The 17407-nt window shown below is 40.5% G+C and overlaps 2 protein-coding genes across 2 annotated transcripts in view; one reads left to right on the top strand and one right to left on the bottom strand.

Moving 5' to 3' along the window:
* Positions 1-1062: 1062 nt before the first annotated feature.
* rfc2 (replication factor C (activator 1) 2) lies at positions 1063-7574 on the bottom strand. The gene is made up of 6 exons (XM_033629650.2): positions 7306-7574; positions 6393-6498; positions 6136-6237; positions 4413-4671; positions 4070-4330; positions 1063-1646 (listed from the first exon to the last, which is right to left on the bottom strand). Exons 1-6 carry the CDS (start codon positions 7538-7540, stop codon positions 1536-1538), a joined length of 1074 nt encoding a protein of 357 aa, XP_033485541.1. The 5' UTR covers positions 7541-7574; the 3' UTR covers positions 1063-1535.
* A 2524-nt stretch (positions 7575-10098) lies between these two features.
* usp11 (ubiquitin specific peptidase 11) overlaps positions 10099-17407 on the top strand; it is a 25673-nt gene continuing 18364 nt past the window's right edge. The window contains exons 1-2 of the mRNA XM_033629642.2: positions 10099-10334; positions 17285-17394. Of these exons, the coding sequence (XP_033485533.1) occupies positions 10225-10334; positions 17285-17394 (220 nt within the window). The 5' untranslated portion in view covers positions 10099-10224. The remainder of the gene's footprint in view (positions 10335-17284; positions 17395-17407) is intronic.

Genomic DNA, 17407 nt, shown 5'->3' with positions numbered 1-17407 from the left:
GGTTTGGAGAAGCAGGCTGGAGTCCAACACGAAAGCTATGCGCTGTACTGCTGTGGAGGGGTCAGCCACAAAACATATTTTAGCCACCTAAAAGAATCAGTATCACTTATTGTGTGCGCTATATTGATATTATTTTCACTGGTTTGCCTTTCCATCAGACAGCAATTTCCGACGGTGAAGCTGTTACCAGCCTCAGATCCCCATCTCCACTCTCGTCACAGCCAGACTCCATTGACAAAAACAGTAATTTTACCTCACTGAACACAGGAGCTGCTGATCTACTGCTGCCTGTTTTTGTTTGTTTGTGTTATTGTGTGACTTTTGTGAATTTGACGTAAACCTTTCAGACGCCAAAATCACACAATAACACAAACAAACAGATAGAGGCAGCAGTAGACCAGCAGCTCCTGTGTTCACTGATGTTAAATCACTGTTTCCTCAATGAAGACAACGATATAATAGCTTCATTTTGACGGCAAGGTGAAGCAGTGGAAATATTCTACATGTAGCACACACTTAAAATGATGTTGATTTGTTAGGTAGTTAAAATACATTTTGTTGCTGACCCCTTCATAGCAGTTCGTTGCTTAGCTTCCTGCTTCTCCAAACTGGGTGTGTGCCGACGGACATCTTCTGTATGTAATATGTCTGCTCATGGAGAAGTACCCAAAACAGCCCCACTTTAAAATCAGAACTATCCCTTTAACTGTGGAGCTGCACTGCTCACTGTAATGATAAACTACTTATAAATGTAAAATAAAGTTTCACATGTATTAAATGGTCCTAAATGATCACTTTAAACATCCTGCCTAACCAAAGTATTTAAACAGCACATGATTTTTATAGGATCTGCGGTTTTGGGTCAGACCATTGATCTTGTGTTAGAACCAACTGGTCATACACGGTTGCGGTGTTGCACGTCATGGTTCTGGTTCGTGAGCAGGTCTTGAAAATCAGACCCATGCAGGACTCTGATTCAGATCATTTACTTCAGTAAAAGTAGCAGCACTACCATAGAATAATATTATGCAACAAGGAAAAGTCAAAATTATTCTCAAGTAGTTGAACATAACAGCAACATTTTTTTTATTGTTGAAGAAAATATGCAACGTCCAAAAGTAAGAAGGAAAGAGTGTCAGTGTGAGGCAAACTAACAGAGAATACACACAGCTTTGAGTCTGGTTCAGGAGTTAATTAGTAACCCAACAGCAAAAAAACAAAACATGAATTAATGTATTAATGAAAAAGCGATTTATTTTTTACATTATTTTGTTTCCACAGACGAACACAAACTGTCTGCAGTGATGTCAGGTTGAACCAAGTGCAACAGATAAACCCAGATAACAAACTGACGACATGTTTGAATCAAAATCATCTTCATCAGGTGTCAAACGCCATCCTGACCTACTGAGGGAGTGTTCATCATCGTGCAGCTCCGTCAGCATGAAACATGCGCTGTTAACAAAGAGTCCTGCGCTGAGAGCTGTGAGGAGGCAGCAGCAGGTTTTAGAGGTGGTCCGGGGGGGTTGTGGGGTTCAGCTGGCAGCAGGGGGCGCTGTCTTGCTGCAGAGTCGACCCAGCAGACCGGCCATCTGCAGCAGGGAGTTCACACCTTCAGCAACCCTCATGTGAGTGTAACCGATCTCCTGCAGGAAGGAACCAGAAGATGAGCTCACTGACAGGTAAGAAGTTCAGTCTCTGAGTAAAGTTACATCCTGTTTGAGTTTTATTTCACTGTCTGACGTCAGAGTTTAACACCGGGACTCATTTACTGTTAGATCAGCTCCAACTGGTTAATCAATGTAAAATGAGAAGATCAGAAACAAACTTGTGTCTGTGTGTTCGGTGTGGAGCTGCAGTTTGGACACTGTTAGCTTAGCTTAGCATAAAGACAGGAAGCAGGTGGAAACAGCAACCTGCTTCAAGATGAAAGACAACAGCTCTAAAGCTCACTGAGCAACATGTTGTATCTCATTTGTTCACTCTGCACACAAACAAACATAAAAACAGGTTGTTGGTTTTAGGGAAAGTAACCTGCTGGAACTATTTCTTGACAAACAACAGTGTATCCATCCACCAGTGTCTCCAGAGGAAGTGAATCATCATGTTTCCCAAAACACTGATCTATTCTCTCAGGTTGGACTGAGTGTCGATGTCTGACGCAGCCGGAGGAGAGGTGAGTTGTTTTGTTTTTGCTTAAGTCTCCACATGAGGTCCTTTCACCTTCCGAGTCTCACTACATTTAATGTTAAACAATAACTTGTAGTCCTCAGTTTAAATGTAGAGTACAGTATGACGAAGCAAAATATACATAAAATTCAAATCTTTAAAATATTTTAAAAATTGCACACACACACATATATATATGAGTATTTATATATAACAAATTAGAATATAAATTATATTAAAAAATTAATCTATCTTACTATATACTACTTACTACTACTACTTCTTACTATATATATCCACGTTTTTCTCCTCACTAACTTGGTCAATCCATGTGAAATTTGGCACAGTGGTAGAGGGTCATGGGAGGATGTGAATGAAGCAATATTACATCAATTGGCCAAAGGGGGGCGCTATAGCAACCCATTGAAATGTCAAACTTTGAATGGGCATATCTCATGCCCCGTATGTCGTAGAGACATGAAACTTTGCACAGAGATGCCTCTCCTCATGAGGAACACATTTGCCTCAAGAACCCATAACTTCTGCTTATATAGATTTTCTGCCATTTTGAATTTTTTGAAAAACACTTCAAATGGATCTCTTCCTAGGAAGTTTGAGCGATCTGCATGAAACTGGGTGAACATAATCTAGGGACCAATATCTAAAGTTCCCTCTTGGCAAAAGTTGGAAAACTTACTAAAACTGAGCTTCTATAAGGCAATGAATATTGCGGAGGGCGTGGCTCATCACATAAAGGTGTATAACATCTCAAGGGTTTCACCCATCACCACGCAACTTTGTAGGCATATGACCACACATAATCTGAGGGGACCCCTCCATTATTGACCCCATCAAACAAAATGGGGGCGCTAGAGAGCTCATTTCTTATCTAGGCCTAACCGCCATATGGATTTTTACTAAACTTGGTAGATATGTAGAACAGGACGCCTCAAGGTGACTGGAGAAATTTAACTCTAATTGGCAACTGGGTGGCGCTATAACAACAGAAAAATGCTTCAAAATGGCTAAAATGCGACCGATCGCTGTGGCTCCCCCTGTGGACCAATGTTGGTGTTGTTTCTAATGTTTGGTATGACTAAGTCATGGTATGGTATGCTGTACATAATCACGGAAACTGTCAGTGTGTCATTCTGTCAGTCAGTCATTCTGTCTGTCCCACGTTTTTCTACTCACTGACGTGGTCAATCTATGTGAAACTGCACATAGGCATTGAGGATTGACATAGGTAGAAGGTGACAAAGCTACCAGTGGGTATGGACTAATGTATATTAATTTTATTTTAACATTTATACATTTATATATAAAGTAAATAAAGTTTTTATTTACTACCATATAAACATATACATGTCATTTTTTTTATGCAAGTCTTTATTTACTTTATGTATAAACTTTATTTAGGATCCAAGGTAAATAGAATAAAGTAAATAAAGGCTTAAAGAGACATTATTATTACAAAAATATTTATTTACTTTATATGTAAAGGCCTTATTCATTTAGTAAATAAAACTTTTACAAAGGAAATTAAGATTGATGTATATAATGTCTTTATTAAGTCTGTTTTTATTTTATTTTTTTCAATGTTTAATATTAAGCTTTTTGATAAAATATGAAAAGGGGGAAGAATTTTATAAATATTCACCTCCTCCTGCTCCTTTTCAGACATCAAGTACTTGTGTTGTTTACTGAACCCAGCAAGGAATTATGATGTTTTCTTTTTTAAATTTTTCATTTTTTTTTTTGACAACAATTCAAAACCCGAAAAAGAATATATTGTTTGATAAATGGTTTAAAAAAATAAACAGTACATTTTTGCTCATCAATGAATAGATGGATGGATGTAGCTGTCAGCTGTAGGACGTGTGATGTCAGGACGCCTCACCTTGATGAATTCCAGTTTGAGGTACTCGGCCATCTGGAACGTCTTACAGACCCTGAAGATGTTTCCGATGATGTCCTCCGGAGAGTATCCCAGCGCCCACAGCTGCTCCACCACCTTGTAGGCCTCATCGATGTCCCCATTCACACAGTGTCCCAGCATGCTTTTCACCATCAGCGGGTGAGGCTCGTCGCACACTTTGAATACGTTCTCACTGTTGATGTAGCCGAAGCCAGAGTTGGTCGACTGCAGGTTGTTCAACGCCTGGAAACACACAAACAGGAAGTCAGCAGAACGACCACGTGCCTTTGAGCCGAGCACTGAACTCTGACCTCCTGAACCTCACCTGTCTCATGTCTCCCTGGGCGGTGAAGATGACGGCCTCCAGCCCGTCGTCAGACACGGACAGACGCTCCTTCTCCACCACATCCTGCAGCCGGGCCAGGATCTGTCCGTCCGTCAGTTTGGAGTAGCGCAGCACGGCGCAGCGAGACTGGATCGGCTCGATGATCTTATCTGAGGCGTTACAGGCGAGAGCGAAGCGTGTTGTCTTTGAGTAGATCTCCATGATCCTCCTTAACGCCTGCTGAGCTCCGTCTGTCATGCTGGGAGGAGGAGGAGGAGGAGGAGGAGGATGAAGGATGGAGACATTAAAGGTGTCAACGTTACTCACAGTGCGACAGATAATCTTCAGACAAATGCATTTTCCATCACCTCAGCCTCGGATTAATGTGTCATGTCAAACACAGCTCACACATTCAAAACATTTTTATGACGAATGTTTTAAGTAGTCAAACTCTTGTTCATTTCTGAACCAAACAACATCTGCATCATGTCACCCTAGTGTGTGATTTTAGACGGCATGCCATCACCGCTGAAGCAAAACAGACGTGACGTGCAACAACACTGTCGGCCTCTAGTGTGACATGTAACATACACGTAGGCAGTGTTTCTAAACAATAACAATGGCGTAACAATCATTTGCCGTCCCTGTTATATGGCGGCTGATCTCGTCCTCTGCTCGGGCGGTGCACCTCATTGTTTTCTCCATTTGTGGACACTTTCAGCTGCTGTTCTTCTTTGAGTTAGCTGCTAACTGTTTCTAGCTGATTTTAAAGAGCCAAGTCATAGTTTACGGGTCTGCTTTGGTTCGTGTGAAGTAAACGTTATGTCATCATCCAACCAAGTCTGCTAAGGGTCTGCATGAACCCCCGTGTGGATGTCTGTGCGCAGCCCATTTCTTGTAACCACACATACTGTACTGTAGGTGCAGCAAGCGCACAGACAGCACATGTTCCAATTTTTTGTCCCAAACTTCAGTCCGGTCCGAAACACTGCGGTCAAGCCAGCTGCAGTCGTCTCACCACAGCGAAAGTAGTTTTAAATTGGATATTTGACAGATGTTGAATCAACGTTGATGATTGCAGCATCTTTTTAGTTTCACTTTCACCTGCCGTCGGCAGAAGGAAAATGGTAAGTTCACCTCCCAGCCCTCCTGTTTTCTGCTGGGGGCTGTAGTGGCCCGTCAGTTGTACTATGAATAAAACCGCATGCGCGTCCATGTCTGTATGACCACAGCTTTCTGTGGATGCTCAACGTGGAAAGTATGTCTGAGCCTTAAATCTCCCACATCAGGTTGCACACATAACACATCGTCAAAACGTCACACCTGTCCCTCTCACAAAGAAGTCGATTCTGCACTTTTACTACCTTCGCTGCTGGCCTAAAGGCGAGACAACTCTGCCCCCGTCATTCCACGATCGTACCTTTAGAGGTACGGTGAGGCGGAATAACAGCATGCTCTTCCCGCCTTGAACAGGCTGTGTAAAAGGGGCTAAAGTCTACTTGTGACTCCTCATCAAAGGCTGATGTGTTGTGAGCAAATCCATCTTTCTCTGATAATTTCATCTGAAAATGTAACAGAAGTCTTTCTCAACCTTTTAATTATCTGTCAGATTTATCTTGGGATTCTTTGCAGGGTCTTGACACCCAGGTCGGGGACCACTGACCTAGAAATCTGTAATTATAAAGACTAATCAGAAACTGTCTCACAGCTCTCGTCGTCTCACCTGTCGGCTTCGTCCAGGATGATGATCTTGTGTCGTCCTTTGGGCAGTGTGACTTTCTGCTGAGCGAACATCTTGATCTTGTTCCTCACCACCTCGATGCCTCTGCAGACACACAGCAACAGTCACCAACACCCGACATTAGTTAAATCTAGGTTGTGTTGGTTTCTGAGTGTCAACATTCAGACTTCACCTTAAGAAGACTTGTTTTTTTTTTTTGTATGATTATAGTTTTTAGATATTCTCAGCAGGCGTCTCACCTTTCATTTGAAGCGTTGAGCTCCAGCACAGCGTCTTTCATGGAGGCTCCCAGCAGAGCTCGGGCCAAACACAAGATGCTGGTGGTCTTTCCTGTGCCTGGAGGACCTGGATCACAACACACACATACACATTATTCTTTTTCCCTCTTTATGAAAGACCAAACGATACTCACAGTTTGTACGAGCCGGCATGTGACAACTTTACATTGAAGCTCTTTAAGATGTGCAAATAACCAGATTTAGCACCAGTGTGTTAGTCTGTAAGTTGTAATGATTCCTCGTAACGATCACCCCGGTATTTTTATTGTGTACGCTTAAAAAGTGTAGAGCTGAAATGACTGGATGATTAATCAATTAGTCCATCAACAGAAGATTAATCAGTGCTTTTTTTGCTCTGTGTAGTAGCCTGTTTGAAGGAGCACAATAATAATAATAATAATAATAATAATAATAATAATAATGGTGGACTCAACACACAGCTGACATGTGACTGTTTTCAGTTAAATATTTTGAGTTGAATATTTCAAGCCCGTGAAAACCTTTCCCAGAACAGGACGGTCAGAAACTGACTTATATCTTAAATTGCTGTGCAGATTTAGATTAATACAAAATATAATCAACTGCATTGTGATGCATTATTATAAATTAAGCTACCCAGCAGCTGAAAACATTAACACTGTCCTATATTAATAATCCAATATATATTATTCTTAAATAGGCCATTCTGTATGATGAGTCCTTTTAATTTTGGGACTATATTTTCATGCTAATACAGCTGTACTTTTACTTGAGAACAATTATGAGTCAGGACTTTTCACGTTACTGGTAGTATTTTAACACTTATTTTAAACTTTTATTAGCAGCCTGTCTGAAAGAGATATAAAACTATAAACTTAATTATTCTTATACGGACCTGCGATGATGATGTTGGGGACGTTTCCCTCCCTGGCGAACACCTCCAGCCGGCTCACCGTCTCCTCGTTCCCCACGATCTCGTTCAGTTTCAGCGGCCGGTACTTCTCCACCCAGGGCAGCTCGTAGGTGCTGCCGGAGCTTTTAGCCGAGGCCTCTCCGGCTCCTGAGTCCGCCTTCTGAACGCTCTCTGTCGGTCTCTGCTCACTGGCAGCCTCCGCCATCTCCACCTCCATGATGTCTCTGACACTGCGCGCGAACAGCAGCGGAACGTTTCCCTCCCTGACAACCACGCGACAGTAAACTGGAGGCTCATTGGCCGAGCGTTTATTGGTGACGGCGCTGATTGGCTGAGAACAACGGGCTGAAAACTCGCGATATTTACAACCACAACAGTTGAAATTCATGACGCCACATACAAACAAAAAGAACAATTACACAAATAATCGATATTTTCAGTTATAAATCATTCAGTCATATACAATATTAATATGGCATGTACATAATAGATTGTCCAGTCTAGTTTCTCTTTTATAGTTTATATTCATTTTTTTTAATCTTATAAATTTCGGGTTATTATTTTTTATTTATTTATTTATTCATTTGTCTATATTTGTCTCTATTATATTTGTATCTCTGGTAATTTTTTTTAATTAATTAATTTACTTTCTATATTTGTCTAGGTTTTTGTTAAATTTTTTTTCTGTCTATATTTCTTTTCATTTGTATTTTTATTTCCTTATTTATTTTACCTTCTATATCTGCCCGTATTTCTGTTAATTATGTTAATTATTGTTTTATTATTTTTAATTTTCTGTTTCTATTTGTCTATATTTCTTTCAGTTATTATTTTTATGTCTTTATTTATTTCACTTTCTGTATTTGTCTGTATTTCTGTAAATTATTATTTTATTTACTTTTTCTTCTTTCTATATTTGTCTGGGTTTATGTTAATTATTGTTTTATTTTTAAACGTTTCTGTCTATATTTGTCTGTATTTCTTTTAATTATTACTTTAATTTATTTACTTTTAATTCCATATTTGTATGTCCATTTTTCTTTATCTCTGTACTGCTGCAACACTTGCATTTGCCATCTGGGGATGAAAGGCTTAATTTATTTTTTTTTTAATTTTTTTATTTATTATCATCATATCAACAAGCTGTAAAAGTTGATAGCTTGTGGTGCACTTCATTGTAAAAGTGGACTGATGAGAGCAGTGTGACAAAGTAGTGAAGTACATTTACACTATACACTTAGCACTGTACCTAAGTATGATGTCAAGATACTTGTAGGCAACTTTACTCGAGTATTTCTGTTTTGTGCTTCTTCATACTTCCACTCCTCTACATTTAAGAGGTAAATATTGTCCTTTTTACTGCACTACATTTGTCTTACAGCTTTAGTTACATGTCTTTTAAACCCATTTGCAGGTTCTGGGGGTATTTCAAATAAGTATATATATGACCATGTAAATTTAATTATCCTTCCTCTAAGCCAAAAAAACAAAACAAAACAAAAAAAAAAACATAACTTCTTCCCCAGTGCTTAATAAATTATTTGAAGTGCCTCCCCTGTTTTGCATCGCCCCCCTCCCCTCTCATAAATAACTAACAGTCTTATATTTTATCTTAAGCATTAAAATGCAACATACATTATTGTATTTCAAGTTCAAGTTCACTTTTATTTATATAGCACATTTAAAAGACCAAAGTGCTTTACAGTGCAGAAGTAAAAAATATATATAAAAAAATACATACATGCATATATCAATACGCACACATACATACACCCATACACATGTACACACATAATGTACATACACATATACATACATATGCGCATACACAAAAAAGAAAAAACTAAGCTAAGGTAGAGGGTCCTGTGGATCCGAAGGCAGACTTAAACCTCACCACGGATCCCGCATGTCTAATATGTAGTGGCAGGCTATTCCAGAGCTTGGGAGCAGCTACAGAGAAGGCACGGTCGCCTTTAGTCTTTAATTGTGATCTTGGTATCCAGCAACAGTCCTCTGGACAAACGTAGAGTTCTGGCTGGATTTCGGACCTGAATAAGTTCTGCAGGATATAGGGGAGCAGTAATATTAATTCAGAAACACAGAAACATAACAAGAAATAGTAAAAGACTGACAGCACAGAACATTTTACTGCACAATCAATACTTTAAGTCCATTTTGCTTAAATACTTCCATATTTTTTAATTCAGTAAGCTTTTGAATGCAGGACTTGTGCTTGTAGTGGAGTTTTTTCAGTGTGGTCTTGTTACTTTTACTGAAGTAAAGGGTCTGAATACCTCTTCCACCATGGCTAGCACTGATCTTGTTCATCAATATCAGACAAAAATAAGTACCGCTGAATAGAGACGTAAAAAAAAAGAAGAATTGATAAAATAAGGGGTTATATAACCAGTATAAGAGCAGAAGTTTTAAAAAAAAGAACGATACAAGAGGGTTTAGAGGTAAAGTGACACAGTATGATTAATAGTAGGCGATACAAGCTGTGATTAAAAATGATGCTAAGTAATGTCTCTAATAATATAGAAAAAATATGGAATGTGAAAATGAAATATATTACTTGATGTAGTAGGACAATATAATACAGTGGTAAGTACGATGTAATAATAATAATAATAATTAATAATAATAATGATGATGGTATGATTTATGACAGGTTAATAAATATTTGGCCCTCTGGTGTAAATATTGATGAGGTGCGGAGGCCTCAGTCAGGAAGTCGTCATCCTCTGAGCCTGAACCACTTCCTACTTCCGCAAACACAGCTCTGTGTAGCTTCCCCGTTTATCGGTTGATCAATGCGGCGGCTGACTCCTGCCTCTCGTCTCCTGGCTCCATTTAACATTTCCGACAGTTCCGACATTTATGAGTGATTGATTGGGCATCATGACGGCCAACAGCCGCTGTTCCGCCGCGGAGCCTCCGGGCCTGGAGACCCAGCGGCGGGAGATCGAGTCTCTCCTGCGGGAGTGTGAGCTCCGCGCCGGGGACAGTTGGTGAGTCCGCCCGCACGCGCACACACGGTGACAGGGCTAACTGTTAGCATCACACGGCTAACGTTACCTAACGGTTCTTAACGGGTTTAACGACAGAGTCGGGCCGTTTCGGGGTCGGGGTGAGTTAACTGGGACCGTTTAACGGCTCGGTGTTTGATGTTAGCTGCTGCTACTGCCGTGTTAGCTCGTGCTAACCGGGCAGACGTTTAAGTGACCGTTAACTGACGCTGCTAACGTTAGCCTGTCAACCAGCTGTAATGAGATGTTCAGGGTCGCCTCGTAAGCTTCCACTTTTGTTTTCACCAGAGCTGAGTGAAGTCCCATTTCATGTCACACCTGAGCAGTGGAAGAGGAAGTATTTAGATCCCTTACTGCAGTTTGAGTACTAATACCACACATTAAAAATGCATGCTCTGTTACAATTAAAAGTCCTGTTTTTAACATTTTATTGAAGTAAAAGTGTGTAAACATAACCAGGATAATGTAATTAAAGTATTAACTTGTCCCCTGTGACTGTTATTCTGTTATATATGATCTCATTAGATCATTCTGACTCTTACATTAATGTCCAAACAGGATTTTACTGTTTTAGTCGGTTGAGGCGGCGCTTAGTTCAAATCATTAACTATTGATTATTGTCATTATGGAATAGTCTGATGATTATTTTCCTCAGTAATTGATTGTTTGAAGTGAAAAAGTATTAAATAGTGAGAAGTGGAGTCACAGTGACCCAGAGCCCAAAGTGAACCCAACACAATGTTTGTTTAACCAACAGTCCAATCCTCAACATTACTACTAGAACTAAAAACTTATCTTTTTAGACAGGCTTTTTACTGATGTTGATGTTTTTGGGCCTCTGTGACTCTATCTGTTTTCTGTGCCGTTGTGTGTTTTCTGTGTTGTCTCTGTCTGTATTTTATTGCTTTTTATTCTTGCTGTAAAGCACTTTGCGATTTTATCTGCGAAAAGTGCTATAGAAATAAAATTTACTTACTTGCTACTAATTATTAATACTTTTAAAAGGAGAAGCGGCAAATCTTCACATTTGTGGAGCTGGAACCATGAAATGTTTTTTAAAGATACGTTTTGGTGCTTTTTGCCTTTATTCTGTGAGACAGATGTGGTGAGAAAGGGGCGATGACATGCAGCAAAGGGCTGTGGGTTGGAATTGAAGCCGCTGCGGCAAGGACACAGCCTTTGTGCACCATGAAATGTTTTTACACGAAAAATGACCTTAGCAATGAAAACAGTAGAGTTGTATTGGAAATGCCTCCAATACTGCCTAAAATGCGGTATCGGTTATCGGCGAGTACAGCCTATGACCAATCCGATACCACGTACTGCCTCATGTCATTACGCATACACACACTACAGGCAAACGAAACGGAAACGGAGTTTAAAAAGCATTCTACTGTAGCCTTTAAAATGTCTTTTTTACCAAATTGTGTGGCTGCACTTTAACCTGTGTCTTGATCTGTGTCAACACTGGATAATAATAATAATAAAAGTTTTATGGCATTCATTCTACTATTATGTATTTATTTCTTAATATTTTACATAGAGTTTTAGGAGTTGAGACATACAACAATTCATATCCATCATAAAGTGGTATCGGTACATCTCTAGAAAATAGTTACCAATTGATATTCTGTCAATCACTTAATTATCCAATCGTTTCAGCTCTTTTCTCAGGGGAGAGATTCAGCACGGCTGATACTTGTTTTTGAGGCTATGCATATTTTGGTGTTTAAAAATCCACAAACAGTATAATGGCTTGTAGTAGGATTTGTGCAGGGTTGGAAATTACCACCAGCTACTAGCCAAACGCTGGTAAAATATGCAAGTGGCTGCTAGATTTGCTTCACTTACCATCCATGCATCCATTTACATCTGCTTACCTGGGGTTGGGTTGTAAGGCAGCAGACTGAGCAAGGTACCCCAGACGTCCCTCTCCCCAGCAAAGCTTTCTAGCTCCTCCAGGAGGATCCTGAGGCGTTCCCAGGCCAGATGAGATAATATAATCCCTGCGGGGTGTTCTGGGTCTGCCCCGGGGCCTCCTACCCATGAGACATGCCGGGAACACCTCTAATGGGATGTGACCAGGAAGATCCTGATCAGATATTTGAACCACCTCAACTGGCCCCTTTCGACGTGAAGGAGCAGCAGATCTACTCCGAGCTCCTCCCCCTATCTCTAAAGGCCCGTTTCCACTGAAGAAGTTCCTGGTAATATTTGGGGGGCAGGAACTACTACAGGAACGCCCTCTCGCCCGGCCCTCTCAACCGCCGTGTCTCCACTGAGAGAGCGGAGTAGGAGGAAGGTTCCTGTAAAGTTACGGGCTCTGGATGTGACGTAATTGTTGCGCGACCATTTTGACCGGGGCAAGGTAGGGACGTTGTTAGCTGTTAGCTGATAGCGGTGTCTGTAATAACTCAGTAAATGGCCCGTGAAAAAAATATTTTTTCCAGTGGATGTCTTAGTTACAACATGATTGAGCTAACTGGAGTAGTTTCATGTCGTATCCGACAACGGGAGGCTTTTAACAGATGCTGTTGTGAGCTGTCCCTGTCAGCTGCAGCCACTGATGCTTTCTAGACATCGTGATTTCCCAAAACTGAATAAATACCACACATAGCAACACAAAACTGCTTTGCTAGCTCAATCATGTTGTAACCAAGATATCCGCTGGAAAAATATTTTTTTCACGGGCCATTTAGTGAGTTTTTTTTTTTCATGGCGGCGGAAGCTATATGAACGAGCTAACCCTCGTCTGCTGAGTTTTAAAAATGCCGGCTATTTTGTTGCTTTCTGTTGTTGTCACATCCCTCCTTGAGTATATCCAATCAGCACCAAGTAATCCCCAGCCAGGAGTCTTTCGGGGCCGTTCTGAGTACCTACTCGGAGGCAGGGACTTGTTTAGCCCCTGTAAAAGTTCCGAAACTCTGTCCTTAGGGGGTGGTTCCTGCGGTGGAGACACGCACCAACGGCCCCGGCCCTGTAAAATTACCCCAAAGTTCCTGCGGTGGAAACGGGCCTCAAGGCTGAGCCCAGACACCCTACGGAGGAAACTCATTTCAGCCACTTGTCCACAATCTCATTCTTTCAGTCTCTACCCAGAGCTCATGACCATAGGTGAGGGCTGTAACATAGATGGACCAGTAAATAGAAACCTTCGCCTTCCGGCTCAGCTCCCTCTTCACCAGGACAGTCTGCCAAACCACTGATCCATCTCACGCTCCACTCTGCCCTCACGCATGAACAAGACTCCGAGATACTTGAACATCTTCCCTTGGGGCAGTAACTCTCTCCCAACCCAGAGGGGGCAATCCACCATTTTCCAGCAGAGAACCATGGCCTCAGACTTGGAGGTGCTGACTCTCATCTTGGCTGCAAACCGCCTGGAGGTCACAGTGTGATGAAGCCAACAGAACCACATCATCTGCAAAGGATGCAATTCTGAGGTCCCCGAACCGAACCCCTTCCTCCACCCGGCAGTCCCTTGAGTTCCTGTCCATGAATATCACAAACAGAATCAATGATAAGGGACAGCCATGGTGGAGGCCAACAGCCTTGAGTGGCTGGTAGATTTTTGAACCATGAGACATGGTTGTAGGTGGACAAAAGAGTTAACTTCCAGCCCTGATAGTGACTAAGATATATTCTAAGTGGGGCATTTTACAGTGTAAAAATCAACTTCTCTGTCCTGTAATGACGACGCTATGATTTCAAACCCATGTCGCCACCATGGACACAAAGAGTATAGAAGCAGATCAGGAGACAAACCCGCCCCCTCCTCTCAGACTCAGACTAAACTCAGATCAAACAGTAAAACGAGGCAGTGCTGATCAAATATGAACCAAGATGATATTATTGTGCTGCCTTTTTGTCACCTAAAATGTTCTTTAGAAACATACTTTAGTGTCGTGTTTAGTTTGTGAACAGGAAGTGGGTGCCATACTGTTTCCTGCACAGTTGAAACAGAGGCTGAAAAAACTGCGGTAAAACTACGCAGCACTGATCAGATATGAACCAAGATTCTGTCACTGTGTTGTAGTTTACTGACTTTAGTGTACTGTTTAACTGTAATAAGAGATTGTCTATTGCCAGCTGGCCACCGTTGTGTCAATTTGCATTACGTCACCCACCAGCGGGAGCCTTTATTGGTCCGGTGCAGCGCTGTGCATTCTGGTAGTTGTAGGTTTTCTACCTCATTAGCAAAAGCGAACGCCACAGCCCTTTTTCCTCTGTTGTCTCTGGTCACGTAGCACCAACTTTAAAAGATTTGTGTCTTTCTACTGCAGACAGCCCAGTTTTATGAAAGCAGTGAAATTCTTCTTTAATTTGCAGTGTGTTGACCCCTTAGGGCCACCGTACAAATGTGAAAACAGTGATTACAGGAGTGACTCAAGATGAGGCTGAATGTTTTTTTTGACTGATCAACACTGCTTTTGTTACTATTAGATGAAGTCTTGTTGAAAAACCAACTCTCGCTGACTCTCAGCTAAAACACAACAGACTGCAGTGATGTGTGTGTTTTCACCTGGATGCTGTCACTTAGATTTGTAGTAGCATCATTATCAGCCAGACTCTGCAGCACCATGACTGGGCAGGTTTCTCAATGGCTCTGCTACTGAGAGCAGAGTTTTGTCTTTATTCTTTTCACTGTCAACACTCATGAATCACAGAGTGGACCAGGAACTCTGAACATGTCAGTACTTTGACTTCACAGGTTTAGTTTTACTGCCTGTGACAGTTTATTGTGTTTTCTTTTTAATTTGGGTTATTTATTGACAAAGACAAATGCATAAAACACTGCTTCATATTTGAATACAAAGTAGAGGGTGTTTTTGATTTTAGACCTTTATTTTGCTCTACATATGCAGCTACAGGAAACCAGACTCAGACAGAGATCAAGATGGACTGATAGTTTCACATGGCATGAAACAAAGTGGTTAACTGTGATAAAAGAATAATGAGACCCAGATCAGAGGAGAGAGGTTTGTAATGGATAAAGACCAAGTGAAACTGTTTGACTCTCAGAGACGTAAAGCAAAACTGTGTTTGTGAAATGAAACTGAAAACTGAACTTGTTCGATGGTGACTGTGTGTGTGTGTGTGTGTGTGTGTGTGTGTGTGTGTGATGATTGGAGGAGGAAGATGGGCGAGTCCTGCACTGAGTTCTGTGGAAAAGGGTTTGGCATCTGCTTTTTTTATGCTGGTTTGTTCATTTGAATTTGTGTTTGTCGTCACCTACTGTAGAGAAGCCTCTCAGTTTCATGTATGGGTTATAACTGATGAAGCATTCGGCTGGAATTAAAACTAAATCCATTATTTTACAGAGCGAAGATGAAGAGCTGGACTCATGTTAATGAAAACACTCGATGTGGGAAGTGTCTTACATAAAGCAGTTTGAACAGTTTCTGTGGTGGTGCGCTGAAGAGGTGGAGGCGTTCAGTTTGTTGTGGTCAAATGTTTGGACTCGTGTTATTGTGTCATGATGGTTGAGTTAATACTGATGTTTATGGACTACAGCTGAAACAGTTCATCCATTAATTTAGGTGGGTTGATTGTTAGGAAATAAGTCTGCAACTATTTACAAAAATACTTCACATTTAATTTTTCCAGCTTCTTCGCAGCTTTTCTTTGTCTCGTGATAGTAAAGACAAGATTTTGAGTTTCAGGCTGTTTTCCAACAGAACGAGCAGCTTGCTGACGTCACGTTGGGCTTTGGGGAACTGGAACTGACATTTATTTATTTATTTGGCTATTTTCTGATGTTTTATAGACCAGCGATGAATCAATCAAGAAAATATGTTAAAGGACAATAAAAATAAGCATCAGCTGAAGCCCTCACTGCATTGAGAAGTTATTATTACTATTATTATTTTACAGTTCTGTTGGTTATTGAAATTTTCTGGGCATGACTCAGTAGTTCAGTGTCAAAGTTTGGGTGCCATTTTCCGGACAAATGAGTATACATGTAAAGTTAAATATCTCTAAACATGGAGAGATAGAAAGATGGTAGAAGTGATGATAAAAATTCTGTAAAAAAAAATACACAATTAAAACTGATAAATAGTAAAAACAAAACGTGAGCAAAAAAATGAATAAATAATGACGATAGAGATAAAAATAAATAACAGGCATTGTTAGGCACGACATGGATTATTGGAAGTAAATTATGTTTTGATAATTAATTAGAAAGAAACTAAACAAATGATTCAGTCATTTTTTTTCTAACATTTTTATTTCAAAAACAGCTCAGTGAAGTTATAAAAAAATTAGGCCTTTGTTACATTTTATTATTGTTTTTTACAAAAAGAAAAAACAAGGACAACAGGCAGGAACGTCACAGATGAAGGTGAAATGCTTAACTAGTAGAACAGGAAATGAAAAGAAGCAGGGTTACATTGTTGTGTCACAGATAACGGGTCCTTTACATCCATGAGTGTTCCTTAAGATCACAGAAGTCCATTTGATCCTTGACTTTGATTCATACACAGCCAGGGTATTTTTAAGAGGGAGAAATCTTCCACTCATTCATAAGGTATAGTCTGTTCTGTATGTCTTAATCCCGAGGAGAATAAAACAAAATTCACCAAACAAAACAACTTAAAAGCAAAATCAGATTTCCTTTTTTCCGATATTTTTCACATTTTCAGTGGCACGTCTCAGAGAAAAAGTCAGTTGTTCAATAAAATAAATTTCCTGAACTATTTTCATCCATTCAGAAGTTGTGAGACTCAACCTTTTCCTGGTTATTGCTTTTTTACAACCTGCTCGTAGTATAGACTTAATCAGCCTTTTTACTTTCTGTGTTCACTGACATTGACGTGAACAAACCTTTAACTGCAGCAGAAAAAATGAAGAGTGTAATAATCTTTGTTTTAAATGACCTGTCAATCAATTATTGTAGATTATGTCATTAAAGGTGTGTGTGTGTGTTGCAGGTACGTGGTGGAGCGTCGCTGGTATGAACAGTGGAAGGAGTTTGTGGAGACCGGAGACCAGAACTCGTCGTCCTTCCCCGGTCAGATTGACAACACCGAGCTGTTTGAGGGTCGGTGAACGCC

The sequence above is a fragment of the Epinephelus lanceolatus genome, chromosome 8 (genome assembly GCF_041903045.1).
Source record: "Epinephelus lanceolatus isolate andai-2023 chromosome 8, ASM4190304v1, whole genome shotgun sequence".
In the NCBI taxonomy this organism is placed as follows: domain Eukaryota; kingdom Metazoa; phylum Chordata; class Actinopteri; order Perciformes; family Serranidae; genus Epinephelus; species Epinephelus lanceolatus.
This window is presented reverse-complemented; position numbering and strand designations above follow the sequence as displayed.

Bases quoted from the DNA above. Each gene is read 5' to 3' on its own strand.
- rfc2 (XM_033629650.2), bottom strand. From the start codon at position 7,540: ATGGAGGTGGAGATGGCGGAGGCTGCCAGTGAGCAGAGACCGACAGAG. The intron at 6,499-7,305 runs GTCCGTATAAGA...GTTGTGATCCAG, and splicing joins CCCCAACATCATCATCGCAG to GTCCTCCAGGCACAGGAAAG. The intron at 4,331-4,412 runs GTGAGGTTCAGG...GTGTGTTTCCAG, and splicing joins CCCAGGGAGACATGAGACAG to GCGTTGAACAACCTGCAGTC.